The sequence below is a fragment of the Helianthus annuus genome, chromosome 12, assembly GCF_002127325.2.
Source record: "Helianthus annuus cultivar XRQ/B chromosome 12, HanXRQr2.0-SUNRISE, whole genome shotgun sequence".
Taxonomy (NCBI): domain Eukaryota; kingdom Viridiplantae; phylum Streptophyta; class Magnoliopsida; order Asterales; family Asteraceae; genus Helianthus; species Helianthus annuus.
In genome coordinates this window covers 4,985,124-5,003,259 of record NC_035444.2, presented here as the reverse complement: position 1 = coordinate 5,003,259, position 18,136 = coordinate 4,985,124, and the positions used below count along the sequence as shown (strand labels likewise).

At 41.7% G+C, this 18,136-nt stretch overlaps 1 protein-coding gene across 1 annotated transcript; it reads right to left on the bottom strand.

Annotated features, from left to right (window-relative positions):
* Window positions 1-618: 618 nt before the first annotated feature.
* Window positions 619-1,488, bottom strand: LOC110892311. Its single transcript, XM_022139484.1, has one exon. The coding sequence runs from the start codon at window positions 1,486-1,488 to the stop codon at window positions 619-621; it is 870 nt and encodes a 289-aa protein (XP_021995176.1).
* Between the last annotated feature and the right edge of the window lie 16,648 nt (window positions 1,489-18,136).

Genomic DNA, 18,136 nt, shown 5'->3' with positions numbered 1-18,136 from the left:
AGATAATTTCAAAACGAGAACATAATAACTTTAGAAGAAAAGTTTGTTGATTTTTGTCTTTCCTTAAATATGACTTGTCCCCAATCTCGATCTCAATCTCACACCACTCGTTGGTAAGTTAGTTAAGGACCATGAGATGAGATATAATGGCAATGATTGTATGTAGGCATTGGCCATCTAGTTATTGACAACGCATATATGGTCATAGTCATTGGCATTTCCCAAACAAGATCAACAAGAAAGAGTTAGTAAGACTAGAAGGTATGGTTCGGCTCATTCCCACGGGATGAGCCTTCACGTAAGCGTCACGTAGGCGGCTAGCGGGGGATGAGCCATCATGAAGGATGGAGGGGGATGGAGGATGGGGCCTCACCACATATTTTTTTATTGTTTAATTCATTTTATTTGTTTAACTTTTATTTGTTTAAGTTTTATTGTTTATTTTTTATTTGTTTAACTTTACAAAAACTATTCAACATTTAAATAAAAATAAGACATAAAGGAAGATAATAAAATCCATTACATAACATAAATAAAAATTACATAACCTAAAAAAAAAATTACGCTACCTAAAATTTGTAAAAAAAAGACTAGATTTAAAAATTTAAAACAATTACACTACTCGTCTTCGTCTTCGTCTCCGTCACCGTCCACGATGTTAACGTTGTTCCAAATATGTTCTACCAAATCTTGTTGAAGGTTTGCATGCGTGAAGTCGTTTGTTAGCGAGAACGAGTTTAAATCCTGTTGTGGCGGATCAACCGGGACAGTGTTCCCGTAAGATGCATTCTCATCATACTCACAAATCGCCCGACCTTCGTCTTCAATAATCATGTTATGGAGCAAAATGCAAGCGTACATACAAAGCACGCTCGTTTTCGGTGTGAACGCACGTGCCGAATGTGCAAGGATGGCCCATTTTTTTTGTAAGACACCAAAAGCACGTTCGATGTCTTTTCTTGCAGCTTCTTGACGCTTGGCGAACTTTTTCCTTTTTTCGTCCTCGGGATATGGAATAGTCTTTACAATTGTAGACCAAGACGGATATATCCCGTCAGCAAGATAATACCCACGTCTATACTCAACCCCAGAAACTGTAAAACGTGTGTCCGGACCGGTTCCATTAACGACATCGGTAAAGATCGCCGATTGGTATAACACGTTGAGGTCGTTGAGTGAACCAGGGAGACCAAAGAAAGAATGCCATATCCACAAATCTTGTGATGCCACGGCTTCAAGTATCACGGTTGGATAGCCGTGATCACCTCGCGTATATTGGCCGCGCCACGCAGTCGGGCAATTATGCCACCCCCAATGCATACAATCAATGCTACCAAGCATTCCCGAAAACCCGTGCCTTGCTTCATGAGCTTGGTACAACTGTTGAACATCATACGCGTTTAGTTTCCGCAAATATTTTTTGCTATACAATTTCACCACATTATGGCAAAACCGATACAAACATTCCTGCGTAGTTCTTGCCGACATCTGTAAGTACTCGTCCAAAGCGTCGGCCACTGTCCCGTACGCCAGTTGGCGAATGGCCGCAGTACACTTTTGTAACGTGATGAACCCTTCATAATTTCGAGCATCAGGTCGTTGCGTGAAAAACGGGTCTAGCCCCGCCAAATCATATGCAATCCGTGTGAATAAGCGGCGACTCATTCGGAACCTGCGCCTGAAAATGTCGGCGTTGTAAAGTGGTTCATCCGAAAAATAATCGTTCACCAATTTCTCGTGCGCTCCTGTCGTATAAAATATATAAATACGAGTTAAAAAAATAAGGATAATGAAATTTTGTAATGAAAAACCTTGGCGGTCTCTGTTAATCCGTATTCGTCTGGTAATAACATTTTCAGACGAGAAGTCTTCCTCTTCCTCTTCAATTAGAATCTGTCCCGCCCGTAGCACAGCGTTTGCGAAAAACATCTCCTTTTCGTCATCCGAAGACGAGGGCCACCAAGGATTAGAAGCCATTGTGGATGAAAAGATATTTTCTTTTTATAAAAGTGGGGAGAAAATGGTATAAAAGTGAGAGGGTTTTGGGTTGAAAGTGGGGAAATAATGGTGAAAATAGGTGATTTTATAGAAAAAGGAATTTTTTTTTTATTAAAGAATGCCGTTTAACAACGGCTAGTTTTCAAAGCAAGTGGATCGGCGGATGATACGTGGTTGAAAACCGGTGCTTGTAATCGTTTAACTTGATGATTTTACATAAGTTTTAGTTCCGAATTGCCTACTCCTAATTAGATTTGTGTTTTGCAGGTTTATTGGAGTTTAAGGAGCTTTCGGGAGCTTTACGGGTCACCGGAGCGAAAACGGAACCACCGGGAAGCGACACGGGTCAACCGGGAGCAAGGAATGCGAAAAAACAGAAAGATAAACACCCAAGCACCGTCGCCGACGCCCAATTGGGCCGTCGCCGACGGTTTTCATATATCTCCGTCGCCTAAAAATGTCCGTAGACAGGAAGTTAGGCCGTAGGCCAAAAGTAAACAAGTAGGCACCGTCGCCGACGGGGCTTCAGGCCGTCGGCGACGGCTCATCAATTGTCTGATCGCGAACTTATGTGTTTGGGGGTTTAGAACGAGTCAAATGGGGTTGTTGGCCATCAATTCGGGAGTTACACTTCATTTTGAGTTGGAAAGACATTCTTGGAGCCAATTATCATCCATCCTTCATCACCACTTCATCTCCAATCAAGATTCCATCTTCTCAACAACCCGAATCATCATCCAATTCCAAACCCTAGCTCATCACCATTACACTCATTCAACCATTCGTCCATCCACCATAATCACTCACCTAAAACCCTAATCCTCATCCATCAATTCACCTTCAAGCTTCATGATGATCCAATTCACGCTTCCAACATCCGGTGATCAAGTTTCTTCGATCATGCTTGGCTAATTTCTTGGAGGTGTCACCCCGGTGTAGACTTTTGTAAGATTTAGGGTTTATTATGTTTTGTTGATTGTTTTGTGACAACTTGAATTGCGTTTGAATCTTAGACAATTGTCCTACGTTGGTATTGAATTTGCAAACTGTCGAGTGAATGATTAAATTTGACTTTGTGAAATGAATGCACGTATTTATGCTTTGTCTTTTGGTAGGATTTGTTAGTCCAAAGTAACGAAGTGTATCATGGTCCGTTGTTTACGACGTTGATAGCGATTGACACCTAAGCTTTGTGATTGCGACCCGTTAACGAACTATTTCAAGTAAAGCTAATTAAAATACATAGTAACCCTAAGTCTTGCAATTGTTGAAACCGGGTGTGAGCCTTGTTTTCTTATTATTGTTTAAACAATAATTTTCACTTCTTGCATTTAGTAGTTAATTTAGTTAATCGCTTTAGTAATTTCAATTCACATCTTTCAATCAAGCAAAAATATACAAAAACAATATAGCAAGCTTCATAAAAGTGACAACTATTCATAATTCAATCAAATCCGCACACAAACCACATACTCTTCGTGGTTCGACCCCTTGCTACCACTAGCTATTTGTTAAGGGTAATTAGGGCATATAAATATTATCTTTGACCGGAGCGCGACACTCCGATCAAATTTTGGCGCCGCTGCCGGGGAGTGCGTGCGCTTTGTGTTTGGATATTGTTGAAGTTGTGTGATTAACTGTTTAATTTGTTTTGCTATCTTTTTGTATTGTCTTTTTCCTTGTTACGCGGGGTGTGTTACTTGTGCAGGTTACAGGTAGTGCATGCGTACACGAAATTCCGGGAGGACTTCACCTCTAGTCTACGAACCGGAAATTGAAAGACTCGCAAGAAGAAACTTAGCAAGCCGGTTAGAAGCAACTCTTGCTTCTAATCAAACCAACCGAACACCACCACTCACACCGACCATTGAAACCGATTCAATGGCGAACCACAATTCCAACCAAGAATTTAACCCAAACCAAAACCTCCACCCAAATCAATTCCAAACCCGAGGAACCTTTTTCCCCGCTCAAGAGCTACCGGGTGGTAACACCAATGCAAGACCACCCACTCCACCTTTCCGAAACCAAAACACCAACAACACCCAACGAACACCTCAGCAACAACCTCTTCACCGACAAGCATCGTTGCCTATTAACCTTGATGATCGGAATGTCAACTCCGATCGAAGAGGTAACCGTGATCACGGCAATCCCGTGAACGAAGACCCATTCTTCAACATTGACGATTTAAGGAATGAAATTCCCGATGACGAACCGTATAGTGTTCCCGGTTATCAATCGCCGGAACACGTGAGCATTCATACGGAAAATTCGGACGATGGGGGTTATTATGATGATCGAGCCAATGATGATGAAGATTGGGGTTACTTGAATAGGGGAAACGTATATAATGCTCGAAGGTATGATGATGAGGAGTTTGGGTCTCAAAACGCCAACTACGTTGGGGAAGAGGAATATGGTTATGGAGGTGGAAGAAATGAGGGTTATGGGAACAACCGTCAACCACAAAACAACAACCGACGAAACCGGAATGAAGGGTTTTACAACAACAACAATAACAACAACAATGTAAACCCTAACCGGATTCCTCGTTTTGTGGGAGGTGGTAACCCGAGAGATAATCGAAGAAAGGAGCGAAGGGATGAAAGACGGGGTAATCGGAGACAAGTCGATCAAGAAGTCAACGGGCCACAACGTCGTCAACAACCTCCACGGGGAGTCAATGACCGTTTCCGACCGATAGTGACCGAAAACAATTCTCCAATAGTATGTGAAAGGAGGATGTTTGATTGTAAACCTCATTACATCAATATCCTTCCTCATTTCAACGGAAGGTCTAACGATGAGCCGTACAACCATTTGACGGAGTTCTCATCCATTTGTGACACTATTGGAGGACACAATTTCGCATTAGAGGAAGTGAAGCTTCGCCTATTCCAGTTTTCATTGAAAGATAAGGCAAAGCAGTGGTTCTTTACACTTCCGCCCAATAGTATTCGAACTTGGGAACAAATGCAACAAGCATTTTTGGATGAATACTATTCCATGGCCAAGACCGATGATGCTAGGGATGAAATTCGGTCATTTCGTCAACTTTCAAGTGAGCCGTTACATGAAGCATTCACCCGATTCAAAGAGCTAATGAGGAGATGCCCACATCACCAAATAGAAAAATGGGAACTGGTGAAATGTTTCGTACGGGGCTTGGATGATGCGACGTGGAATCGGCTTGAGACGACAAGCAATGGTACCCTTTTGAGCAACCATGAGGATGACGATTGGGAATTTTTAGAGAGGATGAGCAAACGGTCCAAGCAAAAAGAATCGGCCGATAGAGCAAAAAGGCATCCGGTTTCCCGGTCACTTCCCGATCTAGATTCCAAGGATCGGATCTCCTCCTTAGAGCGGGAGATAGCTCAATTGAAAAAGAAGAAAGAGGTGAACGCGGTGCAATTCGAAGTGTGTGAGGATTGTGGTGATATTGGACATAGCACCGAGCAATGTTCAATGGGTTCGAGTGGTTACACCGAAGAAGTCAATCAAGTGTATGGAGATAGGAAGCAATATGACATGAACTCCAACACTTACCATCCGGGTTTGAGAAATCACCCCAACTTTCGGTATGGTAATGCTTCAAACCAAATGAACCCGAATTTCCAATCGGGTAACCAAGGAGGAAGCGGGTCATCATACCAACACCGCCAAGGTGGTAACCAAGGAGGCTACCAACGGAATTACAACCAAGGGTACCAAGGTGGGTACCAAAAGAATTACAACAATCAAGGCGGTAACGGAGGTGGGTCAAACAACCAAACCGGTGGTAATGACTTGAATACAAAGATGGATGTGATGCTCTCGATGATGCAAGAATCCAAGAAGGAGAATGAGATTCGAGACAAAGCACATGAGGCATTAGCAAAGCAAGTGGGCCAACTAGCGGAAGAAGTAGCCCAAATCAAGGGAGGCACGGGAAAGCTTCCGAGTGACACCACCGTAAACCCTAAGCATCAAGGGTCGAATTCAAGGAATACACGTGAGGTACCAATTAATAAAGTTACTTTACGTAGTGGTAGAGTTGTTGATAATGGTGTCAAAACACCACCACCCCAATTTGTTGAAGGGGTGGTGGAAGATGCTAGTGATGATGAGCTTGAGGATGGCCAAACGGGTCAAAATAAAAATGATTTGAAAAAGAATAATGTTACTCCCGTTGTGGCCATTCCCGTCCCCAAGGCTAAGGAAAAGGGTGTGGAGGTTAATACCGCCCCTTATCCCGAAGCATTGAAGGGACCGACGAAAAAGGTTGTAAACAAAAGAGGTCCACAACAAGAAGAGTTGTTGGAAATTTTCAAACAAGTAAAAATCAATTTACCTCTTTTGAATGCAATTAAACAAGTACCGTCTTATGCTAAGTACTTGAAAGATTTGTGTACCCAAAAACGCACTCACAAATTTCCAAAGAAACTAGACTTAACCGAAAACGTGAGTTCGATTCTTTCGGGTGCACTTCCACCTAAGCTCCAAGATCCGGGTGCGCCTATCATTTCAATTCAAGTGGGCGATTTTAAAATCAACCGGGCACTTCTAGATCTTGGTGCTAGTGTAAGCATTCTACCGGGTAGTTTGTATGACCAATATGAGTTTGGTCCACTTCAATCGTCAAACACTACCGTGGTGTTAGCCGATTTGACACCTAAATTACCCCGTGGAATTGTTTCGGATGTGATAGTAAAAATCGAGGATTTTTACTATCCGGTGGACTTTCTTGTACTTGATTATGTGGCCAAGGACCCAACCAAACAACCTACGGTGATTTTGGGTCGACCGTTCTTAGCAACTGCAAATGCTCAAATTGATTGCAGAACGGGGACGGTTGACATGACATTTGGAAACCGGAGGTTGAGGTTGCATGTTTTTTCCGGACTTATGAGCCCTTCAGTTGATGATGAATGCTTTATGGCAGACATTGTTGACACGTGTATACCTCTTTGCGACACAGTCGTTTATGGGGAAAACACAATGGAGGATTGTTATGTGTTTGACAGGTCACAGGTGGAGGTGGAACGAAGCATGGACGAGGAAGTGAGGAGTTTAGAGGTGCTTGCGGTTAGAGAAGGAAAACCGACATGGACGCACCAAGTCGAGAGCTTACCGGAGAGCATTGATACTAAATTGAAGCCGTCTTTAGTGGAGCCTCCGGAAGTTGAGTTGAAAGCATTGCCAAAGCATCTCAAATATGCTTATGTTGGAGAGGGCAATACTCTCCCGGTTATCATTGCATCCAACTTAACCGGAGAGCAAGAGAAAAAGTTGATGGAAGTGTTGGTCACCAATCGGGCGGCGATTGGATGGACCATTGCGGATTTGAAGGGTATTAGTCCCTCGGTGGTGATGCACAAAATCATCACGGAAGAGAATGTGACTCCCGTTAGAGATGCGCAAAGACGGTTAAATCCGAACATGAGGGAGGTCGTGAAGAAAGAGGTGTTGAAGTGGCTTGATGCGGGTATCATTTACCCGATCTCGGATAGCCAATGGGTAAGCCCAACACAAACGGTTCCCAAGAAAGCCGGCATACAAGTCGTCAAAAATGACGCAGGTGAAGAGGTAGCTACCCGGCCGGTAACCGGGTGGCGAATTTGTATTGATTATAGGAAGTTGAATAACGCAACTTCTAAAGATTATTTTCCTTTACCGTTTATTGATCAAATTGTTGAGAAATTATCGGGGCAAAAATTTTATTGCTTCCTAGATGGTTATTCCGGTTATAACCAAATTGCCATCCATCCGGAAGATCAAGCAAAGACTACCTTTACATGTCCTTACGGTACCTTCGCATTTAGGCGGATGCCGTTTGGATTATGTAATGCTTCCGCCACCTTTCAAAGGTGCATGATGAGTATCTTCTCCGATATGGTGGGAGAGTCTTTAGAAATCTTCATGGATGATTTCTCAATTTTTGGATCGTCGTTTGAGACTTGTTTGGACCAACTAGATAAAGTGTTAAAAAGATGTGTTGAAACTAGTTTGGTCCTAAGTTGGGAAAAGAGCCATTTTATGGTTCAAGAGGGAATTGTGTTGGGGCACGTGGTGTCAAGTCGTGGGATAGAGGTTGATCGTGCTAAGGTACAAGTCATATCTACTTTACCTTATCCCACGACCGTTAAAGGTATTAAGTCATTTTTAGGTCATGCGGGGTTTTATAGGAGGTTTATAAAAGGGTTTAGTGATATTACAAAACCCCTATGTAATCTTTTGTTAAAAGACCGAGACTTTAATTTTGACAAACAGTGTGAAAATGCCTTTAATGTATTGAAACAGAAATTGGTTGAGGCCCCAATCTTGCAATCACCAAATTGGTCATTACCATTTGAAATTATGTGTGATGCAAGCGACTATGCGGTTGGGGCCGTGTTGGGTCAACGGGTAGACAAAAAGCCGGTTGCCATTTACTACGCAAGTAAGACTCTCTCGGATGCACAACTTAACTATACAACAACTGAGAAAGAGCTACTTGCGGTAGTTTATGCATTAGATAAATTCCGGGCTTACATATGGGGTAGCAAAGTTATTATCTATTCTGACCACAGTGCTGTCAGGTACCTCATGGAGAAAAAGGATGCTAAGCCGCGGTTGATTCGATGGGTACTCCTATTACAAGAGTTTGATTTGGAGATTCGAGATAAGAAAGGGAGTGAGAATGTGGTCGCGGACCATTTGTCTCGGTTGAGTGTAGAGGATTCTTCCCGTGAAGAAATTAATGAGACTTTTCCAGATGAGCACATTTTAAAAGTTGGAATATTACCATGGTATGCTAATATTGTCAACTATTTGGTTACAGGTGACTTGCCGGCTCATTGGGATAGAAGGAAGAGGTTGCATTTCCTGTCTCAAATCAAGTACTACACGTTGGAAGAACCGGACTTATTCAAGATTTGTCCGGATCAAGTCGTTCGAAGATGCATACCCGACGAGGAGATTCCTAGCGTCTTGATGCACTTGCATTCATTTGCTTGTGGGGGCCATTTTAGTGGTCACAAAACAGGGCACAAAGTGCTAAATAGCGGTCTTTATTGGCCGACTATTTTTAAGGATGCTTTTCATTTCGCTAAAAACTGTGTTGAGTGTCAAAAGTTGGGGAGTATCTCAAAAAGGGATGAAATGCCCATGCAACCGATCCTTATTGTAGATATTTTCGATGTATGGGGGATCGATTTCATGGGCCCATTCCCTAATTCACATGGTAATTTATACATTTTGGTGGCGGTCGATTATGTATCCAAATGGGTCGAAGCGATTGCCACCAAAACGAATGACCATACCGTTGTTTGCAATTTTGTTCAAACGAATATAATTTCTCGATTTGGGGTTCCCCGAGTAATCATTAGTGATGGGGGATCTCATTTCAAGAACTTTAATTTTGGCAAACTCTTGAAACGGTATGGTGTTGACCATCGAATTGCTACTCCCTACCACCCACAAACAAGCGGTCAAGTTGAGGTTTCCAATAGGCAAATAAAAGAAATTTTGCAAAAGACCGTTCGACCCGACCGAAAGGATTGGTCAACAAAGTTGAATGATGCTTTATGGGCCTATAGAACGGCTCATAAAACACCTATTGGAACTACTCCTTATCGCTTAGTTTATGGGCGAAATTGCCATTTACCAGTTGAACTTGTGCATCGTGCTTGGTGGGCTATAAAAGAGGTTAACATGAAATATGACGATGCAGGAAAGGAGCGAAAGTTGAAGCTTTGTGAGTTGGAGGAGCTTAGGGAAGAAGCGTACGAGTGTGCTTCAAAGTACAAGGATGACATGAAGAGAGCACATGACGCGAAGTTGAAGCCAAAAGAGTTTGAAGTGGGTCAAAAGGTTTGGCTCTACAATTCGAGGCTTAAGTACTTCCCCGGAAAGCTCAAGAGCAAGTGGATGGGCCCGTATGTGATTACACGGTCGGGAAACTTGGCGATGTCACAATCAAGGACCCGAAGGATGGGTCGAAGCAAACGGTTAACGGTCACCGCCTTAAACCATTCCTTGATGGTAATGAAGAGAAAAAGGATGCAAATGTGGAGTTGGTATGTTTCTTGGGAAGCGTACCAACATATGAGGTAAATTAAAAGGACCGGTAACACGTTTTGTAAAGTTTTGTATACTTATTAAATTGTTTGCGTAATTGGATGTAAATCGTTTCCGGGTCATACTAACCTTTCTTGATTGTGTGAAGTTTGGCCATTCCAAAAGGGTCCCGAAGATACAAGGTATGTTTTAGACTCGACTTGGTGCATTGAGGACAATACACGATTTTTTTGGGGGGTGGTAGGACCGTTAACGGTTATTTTGTTTAAAATTCGAACTTATAAAAAGTCACAAAAAGATTTTTATTAATTTTTAGGAATTTCTAGTGTACATAGCCTTTTTTCAATAAAAGTAAATAATAATTCTCATAAAAAAAAATTTAAAAAATTAAAAAATGAAAAAATAGATACCGTCGCCGACGGTCCCTCTATCCGTCGCCCACGGTTCCCCTAAAGTCTCCGTCGCCCCAATTTGTCCGTAGACAGGGACTTAAGCCGTCGCCTCCGGATCACAAATCAGATACCGTCGCCGACGGATAATCATACCGTCGCCGACGGTGCTTCAAAGTTGTTCCGACGCTGGTTCGTTGTTTAGGCTCCCAATCGCATTAAAACCCTTTCTAGGGTATCCAAACTTGACCCGAAACATCTTTTTACCACACATAAGACCCGTAAACCTTTCCTAATGCCCCAAAACATCCAGTAACTTCCATCAATTCTGCATTCACGTTCTTTCTCTCTCTCATACCTTTCTTCTTCCCCAACTCAACTCTAGAAACCCTAAACCTTCTCTTCTTCATAACTCTCTCAATTCTCCACCAAATCGCGTGATTCTTGAGTCCATCTTGAGTGATTTTCAGAGAAGAACAAAACCCCCATAACCAATTCCATCAATTCTTGCTTGATTGTAAGATTTCTGGACGTGTGTGTTAGGGTTCTTGAAGAGTGTTCATCCAAGTTCTTGTCTTTACACTTTTCTTTGGTTATTCTTGTCAATCTTCACTAAAGGTATGAACTTTCACTCTATTTATGCATGATTTTCATATATTGTTGTGATTTCTTCCGAAATTTTAGACTTATTGTTTAAGAGTAGGTTGTTTATCACAATGTAGGATGTTTAAGCATAAATTCAAGGGTGTTTATTTGATTTGGGTGGGATTTGAGCATGCTTCGCTTTAGTGATGTGATTACACTAAGATTTTGGCATGATTGAACATAATAGTGATGTTGAACATTGTTAAACCATGATTCTCTATTGAAAAAATCTTAGGAATAACCGTGTTAGTCAATATGGATGATAAAATGAGCGACTTTGAAAGTTTAAAAAGGCGATTTTACATCTCAAATTGGATTAAAGTTCAACATCACATATCATGTTCAAAGTTTGAGATTGTTGAAGGTTAGAATATACTAATTGTTGTTATCTTTGTCTTACGATTGTAGCCATGTTACGTGGGAGCAAGAAGGCAAAAACTTCTGGTCAAGGGTCATCTTCAGGAGCCGGTTCGGGCGCTGGGGTTTATCAAAGACGATGGGAACAACTTAGTAATGTAGAAGAAGGCGATGGTCAACTTGAAAGACAAGATTGGGCTTGGGAAGAGGCGAAGAATAGTGGGTCGGCTTCGAAATGGAAGGAAGAGAAAACAAAGGCTCTTTCTAGATATAAGAACAAGAAGTTGGAAGCCAAGATGTGGAAGATGAAAATGGTTACGGGCATTTCGAAACCCGTACCTGACAGGGCGGTTTGTGAACGTACGGTGGATATCGAAGAGTTTAGGAAGATTGGGATAGTGCAGAGGTTCGAGAAACTCGGTTGGGAGCGAGTGATTGATTGGTGTGATGACATTACCAATCGGGTATACTTGGCAGTAGTTTGTGAGTGGCTATCCACTCTTCGTTTTGAACATTCCGATAGACCAGCCCATATGTGGAAGTTGATTGGAAACATTGGGAAAAATCAAATGGTGATGTCCTTCGAGCATATGAATGCTATAGCGAGGTTTGACTCGCTTGGGGTCGATGCATACGATTATTATGGGTATGATCAGTTTTTGGATAACAAGAGGAATGATGCTGACCCAGTGACTCTCTTGGAGGATACATTACCCGGTTCTGGGGGTTCAGGTAATGCAAGGGCAGATTTGTCTCTGATGGGAAAAATATTGCAAGGTATCTCGTTGGAGAACATCATGGTACGGTTTGGAGACCGTGGGACGGTGAAGGCACCCGACTGTCGGGTGGTGCGTGCATTATTATATGGGACGCCCAAGCTCTCGTGGCGCCAAATTGTTATGATTAACACATGGGATACACGGGAATCATTTAAACGCAAAATGATTCCTTACCCAAGATTGATCAGCGCCATGATTCTCCAACAAAACGCATTACCTCAAGACTCACTATGGGTATCCAAACCCATTGATCAATTCAACTTTGCCTCTATGAGGCGACATTGGAATATAACCGTGAAATCTTTTGGGCATTTGCACACGGTTGAAGATGACCAAGGGGATAGCTATCGGTTCAACGACAAGGAGGTTGATGAAGAAGGTGAGGAAGAAGGGGGCGATGAGGAGATGCCCGATGTTGAGGAGGACATTGATCCTTCCGGTCCACGGGGACCGAGGCGTAGGTACCGGAAAAAGCATAGGGAAATCTCTGCCAATGTGGCAGATTTTGTGAACCAAAGACAAACACCGTCATATCGGTTGTGGAACCGTGCGGATCAAGGGATCTACGACAATGTGTCGGCAGCTATTGGTGAAGCAAGAGAGTACCATGCTAGTCGGAAAGAATGGGAAGAGGCGCAAGGGGCGTACTCTCAACAACAATGGGGTTTTCAATCATCTTTCCGCGAGAGGGTGGAAAAACAGTTGGAGGAACAGCAACTGCAACATGCGTTACAACAATCTCAAATGGAACGCATGATACAGTTGCAAGAAGAGGAAAGGGCCCACAGACAAGCGTGGGAGGAAGAGGATGCTAGACGCCGGAATGCACAGGCAGAGTTGGACCAACGCCGATGGGGGGCGTTGGCTTTCTCAAATCAGATGGCAATCAACAATTTCAAGGTACTCCATGACCAAGAACGCCATCAACGAGATTATCAAGCCGGGCTTCCATATGCTGAACATTCGGGGTGGACTGATTACCCCAACCTTCCTCATCCGCGAGGACCAGCCGATCCAATCCCTCACTGGCCCGAAGCAGTCGGCTCGAGTTTTGTTCCCATGCCATACCAACCGCCACCCCAACAAGAGTCAAGCCCGTTGGATAACTATAGGGATATGCTTGAGGCCCTTACTGGTTATCCGTACCAGCCGAACCCGCCCGTGAACCCCAATGAGAGATATCAGCGGTAGAGGCAAGGTACGTTTTTTGTTGTTGTTGTTGTATATTATTAGTTTAGTTTCATTTTTTTTCTCATTTTGATTATTTAAATTATTGCCTAGTTAAATGAACTTTGTGGGTGTGTTCCCTATATAACCCTCACGAGACCGACTCGTCCTCCCGAGCTATCGGGAGGTTTAAAGGGCTTGTTGCATACGCTAAATGCAACCGTGATTCCTACGAAAGTGAGTTAGGATTGTTATTGTTGTAAATTATTTTTCCACATAAAGTTAAAGGTACAATAATGTATGGCTTGGTGATAATTTCATAAAAGTGGTAGAACTAGGTAACTAACAAGTTTTGATGGTTGTGAGAAGCATGCTTCTACACGAGGGTTAAGATTTGTAGGTACGCTATGTTCGTGAGACGACCGCTTGATTGAAAAGATGAAGAGCACACGAGGAACTAATGAAAAACCAGGTGCATACGTTTCTTTTTACCTTTGATTTTTTTAGTTAGCAAATAAGTGGATTGTATTTTGTATTCTATTTTCCGGGGTGTAATTTTGGGGAGGTTAGCCGTGTCACATCCCTTGTGCTTTACAAACTCTAGTTCTTACATATTGAGGACAATATGTACCTCAAGTGTGGGGATGGGGGAGTAGTAAAAATTTTCGATTTTGACCCGTTCATTTAAATACTACACATTGAGGACAATGTTTACCTCAAGTGTGGGGATGGGGGAAAATTTCAAAAATTTTTCAAAAATGTCTTGTTTTCAAAGCAACCTCAAAAGCACAAGTAATCAAGTCAACGAGGGATGTCACAAACCATTTGGTCTTTTGTCATGGTCAAGTTCAAATTAATAAGCATATCGGGTATTTAGTGGGTGGTTATTTGAGAATAATTCGCCTAAGGAACTAGCAATGTATGCATATCACATATCATACCCTTATACGTGAGGTTTGAGCCTTTCTACATCATAGATTCACATTTACATGTTTCTTTGTTGAGTGGGCCATTAGTCGCGTATTGTAGAACTTGCAACTTTTGATACATTCGAGACTATAGACCGAATACAAGCACGAGAATGATTAAGGCATTAGGTAAACCTTTTTCTTTTACACCATTTGCTTACCTTTACCCAAATGAATCCCCTAGTCGCCCACTTTGAGCCTAAACCTTTCATTTGACCACCCTATAGCCATGACCGTAAACCTTTTTCTTTTAAACCCGTGTGATGAAAATTCGATTTTAGGATTATTTGTTTGTTTAGTGGTGGTTTATAGCAAAAAAAAAAAAAAAAAAAAAAAAAAAGCAGAAAATGTTGCGAAAAAGAATGAAAAAGCAGTGAGAAAAACACAAAAAGATGTGCTAGTAGTTTATTGAATAAAAGGCGAAAGTTTTTGCCCATGTTGGATGTTTATAGTTTGCTTTTACTTAGGATAGTCTGTTGTAATAAAATTAGAATTTTTCATCACCATAGCCACTTAAAAATATCCTATTCCTACCCTTCGCCTAGCCCCGTTACAACCCATCAAAGACCTTTTGACTTGTGCTTAGTATTTGTGTTCGATAGTGGAGAATGACTGAGTTGCAAGCCTATGCGGGTACGTGTTCTATTTGGTTTTGAGCGATTAATTGTTGAAAAGCTAACACATTACACATGTTAGCAAACTTTAAGCCGAGTGGAGAGCACATTGTGAGGGATATGCATGATCTGTTAGTTTTACGGGCGGGTTAATCTTGGGTAACCATGTGGATATTTAAAGCACGTCACCGCTAAATACATTGAATATTGTAAAGAGTTTGAACTTTAGTATGACATTAGACCTTAACCCTTGTCTCGGGAATGGGATGTATATTCGTTGTTTGACCCACGTGAAAGTGAAAAGCAGATTTGCTTGAGGGCAAGCAAAAGACAAGTGTGGGGATGTGATACGTGGTTGAAAACCGGTGCTTGTAATCGTTTAACTTGATGATTTTACATAAGTTTTAGTTCCGAATTGCCTACTCCTAATTAGATTTGTGTTTTGCAGGTTTATTGGAGTTTAAGGAGCTTTCGGGAGCTTTACGGGTCACCGGAGCGAAAACGGAACCACCGGGAAGCGACACGGGTCAACCGGGAGCAAGGAATGCGAAAAAACAGAAAGATAAACACCCAAGCACCGTCGCCGACGCCCAATTGGGCCGTCGCCGACGGTTTTCATATATCTCCGTCGCCTAAAAATGTCCGTAGACAGGAAGTTAGGCCGTAGGCCAAAAGTAAACAAGTAGGCACCGTCGCCGACGGGGCTTCAGGCCGTCGGCGACGGCTCATCAATTGTCTGATCGCGAACTTATGTGTTTGGGGGTTTAGAACGAGTCAAATGGGGTTGTTGGCCATCAATTCGGGAGTTACACTTCATTTTGAGTTGGAAAGACATTCTTGGAGCCAATTATCATCCATCCTTCATCACCACTTCATCTCCAATCAAGATTCCATCTTCTCAACAACCCGAATCATCATCCAATTCCAAACCCTAGCTCATCACCATTACACTCATTCAACCATTCGTCCATCCACCATAATCACACACCTAAAACCCTAATCCTCATCCATCAATTCACCTTCAAGCTTCATGATGATCCAATTCACGCTTCCAACATCCGGTGATCAAGTTTCTTCGATCATGCTTGGCTAATTTCTTGGAGGTGTCACCCCGGTGTAGACTTTTGTAAGATTTAGGGTTTATTATGTTTTGTTGATTGTTTTGTGACAACTTGAATTGCGTTTGAATCTTAGACAATTGTCCTACGTTGGTATTGAATTTGCAAACTGTCGAGTGAATGATTAAATTTGACTTTGTGAAATGAATGCACGTATTTATGCTTTGTCTTTTGGTAGGATTTGCTAGTCCAAAGTAACGAAGTGTATCATGGTCCGTTGTTTACGACGTTGATAGCGATTGACACCTAAGCTTTGTGATTGCGACCCGTTAACGAACTATTTCAAGTAAAGCTAATTAAAATACATAGTAACCCTAAGTCTTGCAATTGTTGAAACCGGGTGTGAGCCTTGTTTTCTTATTATTGTTTAAACAATAATTTTCACTTCTTGCATTTAGTAGTTAATTTAGTTAATCGCTTTAGTAATTTCAATTCACATCTTTCAATCAAGCAAAAATATACAAAAACAATATAGCAAGCTTCATAAAAGTGACAACTATTCATAATTCAATCAAATCCGCACACAAACCACATACTCTTCGTGGTTCGACCCCTTGCTACCACTAGCTATTTGTTAAGGGTAATTAGGGCATATAAATATTATCTTTGACCGGAGCGCGACACTCCGATCAGCGGACCCGGCTGTGGGTCGCCGGGTGTGACGGGCCGAGCCCCAGGGGGGCGGTGTGGGGGTCCGGCGCCGGGCCTAGCCGGGCATCAGCCGGCCCCCATACCTTCTAGTCTAACATCATCATCTTTAATATTTAGGTTTAGTTGCTTCTTCCTCATCCTATAACTTTGGTTAGATACTCTTATATGGAATGTAATCGGTTGAGACGGAACTAGTAACTATTTTTAACCATGGAATCATATTTTAATAATCGGAGATTCAAACGTTGTGATAATTACGCTTCTTTTCCTCCTTGATAGGCGATTATGTAATCTTTTTTCGTTCACTCTGACTATAAATTAATTCACATACTTGATCTGTAATTATTTAATGGTTCTTGTTTGAACTTAAAGCATCCATAATGCATAATTATACAAACCTCCATCTCAGCATATTATATCAGATTTCAAAACCTCATTTTTCTCGTAACTCAAAATGCCCACAAACATCCACATCACCACCCAATTTAACACAAATACACACACACACCCCCCTCCTCGGTCCACTTGAAATCCACAAACAAGGACAAACCCTCTCAGACTCATTGTCGAACTCCACCCACATCGCAACCTCGGTCCGTCACATCAAGTCCAGATTTCCGAACCACACCACGTAAACGACGTTTTAGACATTCTTACCCTATTGCCACACATGTATTTATTATTGGTATCCTTTTAACATGCATATCTACTACACTCTTTTAAAAGTAAAGTTAAATGAGAGCCGTTACAATAAAAAAAAGTCATAATATCAGCATCCTGTAAGGTTTTGGTGTGTGTCTTAATATCTGGGGCGTTAAGGGTGACATGACATGTTAACGGATGGTGCACCACTCCCTTCTTGTGTTAAGGGACGTTAAATGGAATATTTGTTAACATGTTAATTGGATGTTAAGAGATAGAATTATTATTATTTTTTTAACCTGAAAACCACTAAAAATTAGGGTTGTGTGAAGTTAACAAAACTAAAACATTTCTCTAAAATAAAGTAGAGTGAAATGGGAAAAAGTAGATGATGGGACACCAATAACTGTATAGAACAGAGAAGGGTTAAAGCATATTTTTGAAGGACTTAAAGATGAAGATAGTTATAAAATAGTTATATTCAAGATCGAATCATATTTTTTAAGGCCTTAAAGATGAAGATAGTTATAAAATAGTTATATTCTAGATCGAAGGATAAAATTCTTAATGAACAAACCAACAAAATACATGGGACAAGAGAAAATTATGGCACTTCTTTGACCATTGATATTTGGAATCTTGCAGTCTTTTTATTTGCAATCAAGTCATACCCGTATAATCTTTTTTATCAACAAAAGAGTAAATGCCATTTTAGTCCTTGTGGTGTGGGTTATTTTGCCAGTTTAGTCTAAAGGTTTCATTTTT